The 10,256-nt window shown below is 56.8% G+C and overlaps 2 protein-coding genes and 1 non-coding gene across 4 annotated transcripts; 1 reads left to right on the top strand and 2 right to left on the bottom strand.

Moving 5' to 3' along the window:
- Nucleotides 1-2,119: 2,119 nt before the first annotated feature.
- LOC111766776 (U6 spliceosomal RNA) lies at nucleotides 2,120-2,226 on the bottom strand. The gene has a single exon (XR_002798745.1). It is a non-coding gene; the product is annotated as a U6 spliceosomal RNA (small nuclear RNA).
- Nucleotides 2,227-3,775: 1,549 nt separating this feature from the next.
- On the top strand, nucleotides 3,776-6,157 carry SPSB2 (splA/ryanodine receptor domain and SOCS box containing 2). Of its 2 annotated transcripts, none has more exons than XM_012529168.4 (3): nucleotides 3,776-3,877; nucleotides 4,147-4,894; nucleotides 5,797-6,157. In XM_012529168.4, exons 2-3 carry the CDS (start codon nucleotides 4,231-4,233, stop codon nucleotides 5,922-5,924), a joined length of 792 nt encoding a protein of 263 aa, XP_012384622.1. In that variant the 5' UTR covers nucleotides 3,776-3,877; nucleotides 4,147-4,230; the 3' UTR covers nucleotides 5,925-6,157. The 2 variants fall into 2 exon arrangements, with proteins under 2 accessions (XP_012384622.1, XP_004448555.1); XM_004448498.4 differs by having other exon boundaries at nucleotides 3,776-3,923.
- A 113-nt stretch (nucleotides 6,158-6,270) lies between these two features.
- Nucleotides 6,271-9,455, bottom strand: TPI1 (triosephosphate isomerase 1). The gene is made up of 7 exons (XM_004448500.4): nucleotides 9,227-9,455; nucleotides 7,976-8,099; nucleotides 7,791-7,875; nucleotides 7,584-7,716; nucleotides 7,298-7,383; nucleotides 6,937-7,024; nucleotides 6,271-6,811 (listed from the first exon to the last, which is right to left on the bottom strand). The coding sequence occupies exons 1-7, from the start codon at nucleotides 9,450-9,452 to the stop codon at nucleotides 6,693-6,695; spliced, it is 861 nt and encodes a 286-aa protein (XP_004448557.1). The 5' UTR covers nucleotides 9,453-9,455; the 3' UTR covers nucleotides 6,271-6,692.
- Between the last annotated feature and the right edge of the window lie 801 nt (nucleotides 9,456-10,256).

Below are 10,256 nucleotides of genomic sequence, written 5' to 3'. Positions count from 1 at the left end.
TGAAATGGAAGAATGGGTAAAACTAATCAACAGTGATAGAGGCCAAATAGAGTTACCTTTGGGAGTGTGTGGTTGGGTGAAAGGGCAAGAAGGAGGCTTCTGGGGTGCTGGAAATATTCTTTACCTTGCTCTTTTGCATGGTAGCCCACAAGTGTATACATATGTAAACTTCATTGAGCTATTTGAGATGAATGTACTTTTAATCTGTTACATCTAGATAAAAAAGTTTAAATGTTAGAATTACTTGTAGCATTATGGACGATCCTAGCAATTATCAACCTATATTTGAGCAGCTCAAGGTTCAATGGCAACAATTGGTGAACATCATGCTTTAAACAGCTGGCAGTAGCTGAGCCTGTGCAGTCCATTTCTTGAGCTGAACCAGAACTGGCTAGGGTTTAGGCTCCCTCTCGTCCCTAAGCCTTCCTCCACTTGGTTATCCCATGGGTCCTGTTCACCATAGGCCTCTACCTACAACCATGGTCTCATTATTATTGTTCTCATAGGTTGGAAAGAATATCCAAGATGGGCTGATGGCAAGTTGTCACAGTTCACAGTTCACAGCTTTCTTTTTAGTATGCTTTCTTTTTTTTTATTTAACTAAATCATTACAAACTTATATTCTGTACATCATTGTATATATGTTGCCACATATAGTTTTGTTTTTTTACACACAATGTGCTGATACCTAATAGACGGGAGAAGTTAAGAACTATTTTTTCAGAGGTAATCTTTTGACTATGGACTATGGACTATGGAATTTTCACCTTCTCCTTCCCCACCCTCTCTCCCCAGAGCATGTGTAACTTGTAGCAAAATCCCGGCACTCAGAAAGTGCTAGTCTAGCCTCTGCAGCCTGGACTCCCTCCTAACACTCCCCAAATGACTTCTGACCAGAAAAATCTTATATAACTATTCAAACCTGAATCTTCTGCTTCACTGTATCCTCTTTAATCCACCTCTCACGCTACACTCTCTCTGGGTCCCCTCATTGACTCTCATAGTTCAAGTACAGACTAAAGGCTGACACCCCAAGTTTATCTCTCCAGCCCAGGCCTCTTGCTTCACCTCCAGACATGCTATACTCAAGTGTGTTCTAACGGTCCCATCTGGTTCCTCAGGCCCCTCAAAAACATGTTCGAGGGAGTGGATGTGGCTCAAGCAGTTGCGCACAGCTCCCCCAAGGGAGATCCCAGGGTTGGTTCCTAGTGACTCCTTAAGAAGACAAACAGCTAACAGACATGGAGCGAAAAAGGAGCAAGACCACAAGCAAACAGATGACAGAGCCATCTGGGGCAGGGAGAGGAACAAACTCCAAATTGAACTCACCATCTCTTGCCCACTTCCTTCAATCTGCCCCCAGTTGTACCTCTTTCTGTCATTTCCATCTTGCTTGGAGGTGGCACCTTCCAACCCAGTCTTCCAGGCTTCCCCCTGACCCTGCTTTTTTTTCTCTTTCCTTTCGCTCACCTTAGCATCTAATCAGCTACCAAATCTTGCAATTTCATCATTGTCTGTTGAATTCTTTTCATCCTTATTTCTACTGCTCTAGACACTTGTCATCTCTGCTGCTGGTACTGGTCTTCTCTCTCCCAGGCTTTTGTTTTTGTTTTTTGTTTAAAAAAAAAAATGCGGGAAGGAGACTTGGCCCAGTGGTTAGGGCATCCGTCTACCACATGGGAGGTCCGCGGTTCAAACCCCGGGCCTCCTTGACCCGTGTGGAGCTGGCCCATGCGCAGTGCTGATGCTCGCAAGGAGTGCCCTGACACGCAGGGGTGTGCCCCGCGTAGGGGAGCCCCACGCGCAAGGAGTGTGCCCCATAAGGAGAGCCGCCCAGCGCGAAAGAAAGTGCAACCTGCCCAGGAATGGTGCCACACACATGGAGAGCTGACACAGCAAGATGATGCAACAAAAAGAAACACAGATTCCCGTGCCGTTGACAACAACAGAAACGGACAAATAGCCCCTGTGACGGAACTAATATTGGGGTGCCATATTTTAGTGATAAACCGGACCTTAGGGGGATTAAATGGTTAGGTTTCTGGTATTTTTATCTCTAGCTGGTATCTTCCTCCTCCATACGGTGTGTCTGGAGGTCCTGCTATTTATCCTCTTAATTAAAAATATGGAATGCTTCATGAATTTGCATGTCATCCTTGCGCAGGGGCCATGCTAATCTTCTCTGTATCGTTCCAATTTTAGTATGTGTGCTGCCGAAGCGAGCACTCTCTCTCCCAGTCTTCTTTCTCTTGAAGCCTACACTGCTGCCAGGAAGGTCTTCCTAAAGGGCATCTTTGGCAATGACCCTCTCCTGCTGCCCTCTTACGGTGGCTCCCCATCACCCCACTGTCCTGCAGGATAACATTTACTTTCCTTAACTTGGCCTGCAAGGCCTCCGTGATCTGGTGCTACTTCTGACTTGTTTCCTCCTCCCTTGCTGCAGCAATCTGGGTGGGGGTTCTTCCCAAGCCCACTGCAGCTTCTTGCCTTTTTCATACTGATTCCTGTCTGGAATACCTTCTACCTGCAGCAACCTGAACTCAAACCAAACTGCAGAATCATCTCTGGGGTCAATTCTTAGACATCCTTTAAGATTCAGCCCAGGTATCCCCTCCTCTGGAATGCTTTCCTTTCCTAGCTACTCGACTCCTAGTTAGAAATCCCTTCCTTTTTCCTCCTGTAGTACTTTATATCATTTCAGTTACTACATGATAAACTGTTTTATAAATGTCCTTGGAACCTCCTTAAGGATTCACTGCTTAATCTCCAGTGCTCAAGACAAATCATTAACTTTGACCCAGAAACTGTTCTAAGTGCTTTACATATATACAACTTCATTTAATCCTCAGGAGACCCTATGAAATATATACTAACGTTTTCCTTATTTTGCAGAGGAAGAAACAGAGGTAGTCAGAGGCTAAGTAATTTGCCCAAGGGCACATGCATACTGGCCTTCAGGTATTTCCCCCCAGTCAGTCTGATTCCACAGTGGGCACCCTTCATCCCTATATTATTTGCCTCCCTTTCAAGTCAGTACCCAGTAAAAGGTAATAATAATGAGTGCACACTATGCTTAGTGAATACTCACTATGTACCAGGCTCCGGGGCTAAATGCTCTGCATGGAGTATTTCAACTCCACAGCCACCCTGTGAAGTGTGTACCATCTTTATTCCCACTGTACACAAAGGCAAACAGGTTTAGAGAAGTCTGGCAAGCTCCCCAAGATCACACAGCTCGTTGGCATAGCTTCGCTCAGTGCACCAAATGAGACCAACAGCTCAGGAACGGACTGACTTCCAGTATGATGACTCGCGACAGCACGGAGAGCCGTGACACCAACAGCGCAGAGCCCGAAACCCAGAGCTCAAAACCGGAGACAGGGCGCAGGCTGACGCACCACCCTGGGCAGAAACGCACCAGCCTAGAAACGTGATGGAGAGTCGCAGGGAAGTGGAAATCGATCTATCTCAGCACGATGGACGCCCCTCCTTGACCCTATGCCCCGCATCCCCAGGGGCTCACAAGAGGCCGCTCAGAGTCTTGAAGGTGGTGAATAGGCGACTCCCGGGATCCCAAGACAATGACCCCGTCAAGGGGTTAATTCTGAGCCTGGATCGCCCGGCGCGAACCTCGTAGCGGGGAGGAGAGGGTTAACCGCTCCGGAGGCCGCGCCGCGGGGGCGGGGCCTGCGGAGGCGACCCGAGGGCTTACCGCCGGGAGGGCGCCGCGGGGCGGGGCGGGCGCGGCCGGGGGCGGGGCCGGGGGCGGGGCTGGAGGCGGAAGCGGCCGGCCTTCTGCGCCCGGCGCGCGGCGGCTGCGTCCCGCTGGGCTCCTGCTGGGGACCGGGCGACCTCCGGGGCTGGGAAGCCGAGCGAGGTTCGGAGGCGCAACGGGCATAGGAGGACGGTCGGGAGTGCCCGCGGTGAGGCTCAAAGGGGAAGAATTAGCAAGAGTCCTGGGAGACTCGGGACAGACGGGGCAGGGCGAGATGAGGAGTGGGCCTGGGAGCAGTGGGGCAGCGAAGAACAGCGAGGGTGGGCAGAGCCGCTGGAGGGGAGCGGGCGGGATGACGGGGCGCCTGGGTGCGGAGCACCCGCCGGGACCCCGCGGCTCAGAGCCCCCTTCTCTCTCTACTCCCCCCCCAGATCAGCCCGGAACTGGAGCTCAACTTTCAGAAGGGAGACGCTCCGGAAGGCTCTTTCCGGGGAGTCCTCCAGCTCCTCACCTCCATGGGCCAGACGGCCCTGGCAGGGGGCAGCAGCAGCACCCCTATCCCACAGGCCCAATACCCTGACCTCTCTTGTCCCGAGGGCTTGGAGGAGCTGCTGTCCTCGCCCCCTCCTGACCTGGGGACCCAACGGCGCCACGGCTGGAACCCCAAGGACTGCTCAGAGAACATCGAGGTCAAGGAAGGGGGGTTGTGCTTTGAGCGTCGACCCGTGGCCCAGAGTACTGATGGGGCCCGGGGCAAAAGGGGCTACTCGAAGGGCCTGCACGCCTGGGAGATCAGCTGGCCCCGCGAGCAGAGGGGCACCCACGCGGTGGTGGGCGTGGCCACGGCCCTCGCCCCGCTGCAGGCTGACCACTATGCGGCGCTGCTGGGCAGCAACCGCGAGTCCTGGGGCTGGGACCTTGGGCGGGGAAAGCTGTACCATCAGAGCAAGGGGCCGGGGGCCCCCCAGTACCCAGCCGGACCTCAGGGTGAGCCGCTGGAGGTACCAGAGAGGCTGCTGGTAGTTCTGGACATGGAGGAGGGAACTCTGGGTTACGCTATTGGGGGCACCTACCTGGGGCCCGCCTTCCGTGGACTGAAGGGCAGGACCCTCTACCCGGCAGTAAGCGCGGTCTGGGGCCAGTGCCAGGTCCGCATCCACTACCTGGGCGAAAGGAGAGGTGAGACCTGGGGCAGGTGTGGGGAGAGGGGCCTGTCACTGGTGGGATTGGGTTGGGATGGGAGCTCAATGTCTAATAAGAGCAAAGGGGGTAGCCTTTCTTCTGACCTGCCTCCTACCCCAGAGCCAGGCATGATGGCTAAGGGGCTTCAATAGCCATAGAGGTAAAATCCAGGCTGGGAAAAGCAACTTGCTCGTTTTCCTGGTTAGTAAGTGGTGAACCTTCAGGATGGAGGGAGACTCTCCAGGGATTAGGGCTTTATGGGAGGTGTCAGCCCCCTGAAGCAAGAGGTGCAAGGGTTAAATGGTGGCTGGGCTAGACATACAGGTTCAAAAGAGGACTGGCAGTGTGGCAGGCACCCAGGGTGTGTCTCTGTGACACATACCTACTTCCTTCCTCAGTCAAACCCCCGGATAGAGCCGCGGGGCCCTGGGCACCAGGAAGGAGAGCAGCCAAGGGGAAGGGGACTTGGGGCAGAGATGCAATAATTGGGACGAGTGCTTGGGGCTGATTGCCCTTAACTGTTCTCTGCAGCTGCAGAGTCTCCAGCCCAGGGTGGAAGCCATCTTTCCTTTCACCTCATTGGCCCAAGACCTGAGGCCCCTCGGGAATCAAAGCCTGGGCCAGCTCCACCTCTCAGAGCCACCTCAGCTTGTTGCTGAGGGTGCCTTGGCTAGAACTTCCTCCCCAGCTGACCCTGGAGATGGGTGAATTCTAGCTGCGATACCTTGCGCCCCAAGAGCAGGTGCAGAACTCCGGAGTCCCTTAGAGCTCCCTCTTGGCCAAGGTGGGGGCAGACTCAGAACAAGGAAGCAAAAGGGAACCTGGGCAAGCCCCTGGAGTTTGAGGATGTCTGGCTGGTGGCTACACCCTACTCACCTTCCCCTCCTTCTCTCCCCCAGCGGAGCCACACTCCCTTCTGCACCTGAGCCGCCTGTGCGTGCGCCATGCCCTGGGGGATACCCGGCTTGGCCAGGTATCCACTCTGCCCTTGCCCCCTGCCATGAAGCGCTACCTGCTCTACCAGTGACCCCCGTGCTACCCTCCTACCCTGGGGGAGGAGGGACCACTGCTGCCCAAGGCCAACTATTTAAAGCCAGTGAGGCTGGGGGGTGGGCGGCAAGGCTGGGCCCGTACCCCAACATTCCTAAGCTCTGGGGAGCCACCCAGAGGGAGGGAGGGAGCTGTTATTTAAGGCTCTGGCAGGCCCGGTACACAACATCTTTTCTAAGTAAAAACAGTAAGACATGTGTTATTTAGAAACCTGCTCCTGGTCTTTTTTTTTTTTTTTGCACAAGGGATAGGGTCCTGTGCAGCCTCGGAAAGGAAAAGGGAGACTATGGGCAAGTCCAGTGAAGAAGGAAGCACTACGAGGCTTAGTGCCAGGTGTTTATTTCCACACGCGGACTGTTCACAGGCACACACACACATAGGCATTGGCACCATGGAGAGGGTGGCAGCCCTGGCCTCATGGTGAGAGAGGAAGAGGAGAATGGTTTCTCCTGCCCTCACTGGGGACTGAGGGGACCCATGAGCAAGCATCACCCTTCCACCTCTCAGCCAAGGAGAAGCCACCTTGGTGACATGTTTAGTTCCAACCACTAGTTGGAAAAGGGATTGGCCTGGTCCCAGCCATTACAGGGGGAAGGTGTAAACGATAAAGGGAGGTACAGTCTGCACGAGGACCAGAGACGGAGGGCCGCTGATGCCATGAGAAGCATGTGTGGGGGCAGTTATTGGGCTTCTGGACAGCCTAAGTCCCAGGCTCAGCAGGAAGGGACTGGGGGAGATGGACAGGTTATTGCTTGGCATTGATGATGTCCACAAATTCGGGCTTGAGGGAGGCGCCACCCACGAGGAAGCCATCCACATCAGGCTGGCTTGCCAGCTCCTTGCAGGTTGCCCCAGTCACAGAACCTGGGAAGAGGGAAGAGAGAGGGACTGATCAAGGATAGGCTGGTGCATTCCACCCTGACCCCGTGTAAGGGGTCTCGGTCTAGCTCTCAGCCCACCCACCCCGGGCTGGGGCCACACCCACTCACCTCCGTAAATGATGCGGGTGCTCTGAGCCACTGCCTCAGAGATATTGGACTTGAGCCATCCGCGGAGCTTCTCATGCACTTCCTGGGCCTAGAACCAGAAGCCAGGCTAAGTAAGACCCTTTCTGCCTCCCACACAAAAGAGAGAAAACACTGGGCCCCAGGAGAGAGAGGCAGTGTGGTTTTGGGGCAAGAGCCCTGGGATCTGGGTCAGAACACCAGGGACCCAATCCTGGCCGGCCCCAGGATGGTTGGCTTAGACAAGGCACTGTCTTTGGGCTTGGGGGCGCCTTGTCTGCAGGATGAGGGGTCTGCCCAGGGGCGTCTCTGTGGCCAATCAGGCAGGGGTCCTGTGCTCCTCTACCTGCTGGGGCGTTGCGGTCTTGCCAGTACCAATGGCCCACACGGGCTCATAGGCCAGGACGACCTTGTTCCAGTCAGTCACATTATCTGCAGGACAAAGAGCAGAGATGGAGAGGAGTGAATGGACAGAGCTAGCCAGCCCCCCCCCCCAGTCCCGGGGATGTGAAGAATGATGGTGGCCCTCCTTCTGGATCAGTCTGGCTCAAGGCTGGCTGCAGGACATCTGACCTACCCTCTGGGCCTCTATGACATTAGTTAGGTTCAAAGGTTGCTTTCTCTAGAGATACCTGCGATGACCTTGGTTTGCTCGAAAACGACCTTCTCAGTGATGCCAGCTTCCCTCTCATCTAGCTTCTCCCCAATGCAGGCGATCACTCCAAGTCCCTCTGCCAGGGCATGGGCTACTTTCTGTCCAATCAGCTGTTAAGGAACAGTCTTGGTGAGACATCCCATGTGGAATAAGATATCACTTAGGTCCCCTTCTGGTTACTAACCTCATCTGACTCTCCAAAGACGTGTCTTCGCTCGGAGTGCCCCAAGACTACCCACGTGGCGCCACAGTCTTTGATCATGCCTGGGCTAAAGGATGGGATGAAGCCAAGGCTCAGCAGGGAGTCGCCCTGCGGCTTTCAAAGCAAGGCTTCCTGCACACCCCTCTCCCACCTGGCCTGTATCTCACCTGATCTCACCAGTAAAGGCCCCGTTAGGCACTTTATAGCAGTTCTGGGCAGCCACAGCAATCTTGGCATCTAGCTTCTGCCGGGCAAAGTCGATGTAGGCGGTGGGGGGTGCACAGACCACCTCTGAGGATAAGGTGGTGGAACAGGCACATGAGACCACGAGGAAGCCTTTGGGGCCCAGGCTTCCCTGCCCTCCCTCCAGGGCCCACAGCTCCCAGCCTGCACCCATTTGCTTAATTCTGCTTCCCTTCCCCTTTTCACTCCAGCAAGATGACCTTCGCCCACTCCCTAGCCTGGGTTGGGCCAGCACCCAACTCCTGGAGCCTTCCAAGTGCCCCTAAGAGGCCCTCACTCTGCCCTCTGCTCTTTTAACAGCTGTGGCTCCGATTTCCCCCCAGCTATTCTGGGCATGGGCACCTCCCAGACTCAGCATTCCCTGGGGCCCCTACTCTCCTCCCCCAGCAAGGCAAGGATTTTCAGTGAAAGGAGAAGTGGCCAACCCCTGGAGTCTGTATTAGGGTCTCTGGGGGAATAAACCAGAAGGGGATGCTGCTTTTGACTGGGCTCGTGTTTCTGTGATTTAGGGGGTGGGAATAGAAGGGCAGAGGACAGCACCCTTTGCCTGTGGGTGGCAGGAAGCTGACTAGCTCAGAGGCACGTGCTTCCCCGTTTCCAGGTTAGGGAGAGCTGTAGGATCGCTCCTCATTCCCAAATGGCTCAGGTTCTTTGCGCCAGCTCGGCCCCTTCCGCGGAGGGCAGGAGTCCCCCAGGCGACCAAGGGGACTCAGAGCGGGGTGGCTCAGTGCGATGGAGGCCCTGCATGGAGCTGGGAGGAGGATCCGGCTACGTGCGGCGGCGCACGGAGCCCGCGGCCGAGGGGGCTGGTAGCTGGGAACCCGCACGCACGCTCAGCCCGCCCCCGGGCTCCCCACACTCCCCCACGCTCCGGGCCCGTGGCAGCCTCTCCCCATCGCCCGCAGCTCCCGCCCCCGGCTCCTGGCTGGTGCAGCCCCAGCCCGCGCCCCGTGGTCCCTCTTCCTCCCGGCGACCCAAGGAATCCTCCGTCCCAGAGGCCCAGGAACATTAAACCGGGCCCCGCCTTTGCCCCCACGGCACGCCCCCGGGCCTGCGGCTGCAGGGCCACTGCGCCGCGGGGGCGACCCCCACACAGCCCCCGGCCCTGGTCCCCAGCGGCGCCTCCAGGCCCACCCGGCCCGCGCGCCCCCGAGCCCTCCCTGGCGCGGGCTCACCGGTATCGGCCGGCACCTTGGCCGCGTTCAGGGTCTTGATGAGGTCCCCCAGAGCGTTCTTTCGCCCGTTCATCTTCCAGTTCCCCCCAACGAAGAACTTCCTGGAGGGCGCCATGGCTTTAGGACGGAGACACTGAAGGTCAGGATCAGCGCGCAGCCGCTGCCACTGCCCGCTTATGTAGAAGGCCGAGAGGCAGAACTCCGCCCCCTCCTTGTCCTCAGCCATGCTCAGCCCGCCCCCTGCCTGGAAGTCCTTCCCCCTGGTCCCGCCCGCCCGCCACCCGCCGCCCGCCGCCCGCCGCCCGCCGGGTGTTGCAAGGTTCTGACCACGTTCCCCAGTTTCTCGTAGCAACGTTCTAGGGGCGGGGGTGGGGGGCGCTCGGTCGCCTCAGCCTCAGTTGCCTGACTTAGGGCGCAGGCGACCCCCGACTTCACGACTCCGGCTCCCAGGGGGCCAGAGGCGGTTCCAAGAGGAGCTGGCTGGGGACCGGAGCCCGGCTGGGCCCCTTGTGCGCTAGGGCGGCCACAGCTAGAGGGGCACCTCTCCAACTCTGAGCAGGCACCCTTGACCTACCCAGGGAAAGTCTAGTCCCTGAGTGAAGCGGCAGCTCACATGGGCACAGCTGAAACTGTGCTGCTGAGGAGGCAGACCCCAAGCCTGCAGGCCCCCTAAGCAGTACTCCACTCTAATCCAGCTGGCCAGGGCCTGACCAAAGACAGCAGGGCCGGCCAGGGCACCCTAGCCACTGAGGACATTTGAGAACTATCCCCTTGGGCCTCGACCTGTGTGCCTGCTGGAAGGCCTCCACTCTGCCCATCCTTTGTTTTGTGCTCTGCCTTCATGCCACTCCACCCCATGGACCCTGATCTGACAACCCCACTCAGCTTCCTTCAGCCCTGGCCCCATCCCTCAGATCTCTCCTGCCATAAATGACCTCCTCTGGTCCCCAATTCGTACCAATTTTCCCAGAGTTCCAGGACTAGTGAAAATTAAAAGAATTGCCTGTGGAGGGGACAAGGGGACAGGGCA

Source organism: Dasypus novemcinctus, chromosome 20 (assembly GCF_030445035.2).
Source record: "Dasypus novemcinctus isolate mDasNov1 chromosome 20, mDasNov1.1.hap2, whole genome shotgun sequence".
Lineage (NCBI taxonomy): Eukaryota > Metazoa > Chordata > Mammalia > Cingulata > Dasypodidae > Dasypus > Dasypus novemcinctus.
Note: the sequence above shows the minus strand (reverse complement) of the source record. Positions and strands in the feature narration are given on the sequence as shown.

Excerpts from the sequence above, each read along its gene's own strand:
- SPSB2 (XM_012529168.4), top strand. The coding sequence starts at position 4,231 with ATGGGCCAGACGGCCCTGGCAGGGGGCAGCAGCAGCACCCCTATCCCA. Across the intron at positions 4,895-5,796 it reads CTACCTGGGCGAAAGGAGAG|CGGAGCCACACTCCCTTCTG; the intron begins GTGAGACCTGGG and ends TCTCTCCCCCAG.
- TPI1 (XM_004448500.4), bottom strand. The coding sequence starts at position 9,452 with ATGGCTGAGGACAAGGAGGGGGCGGAGTTCTGCCTCTCGGCCTTCTAC. Across the intron at positions 7,876-7,975 it reads GCCTTTACTGGTGAGATCAG|CCCAGGCATGATCAAAGACT; the intron begins GTGAGATACAGG and ends CCCATCCTTTAG. Across the intron at positions 7,025-7,297 it reads AGACCGCAACGCCCCAGCAG|GCCCAGGAAGTGCATGAGAA; the intron begins GTAGAGGAGCAC and ends TTCTGGTTCTAG.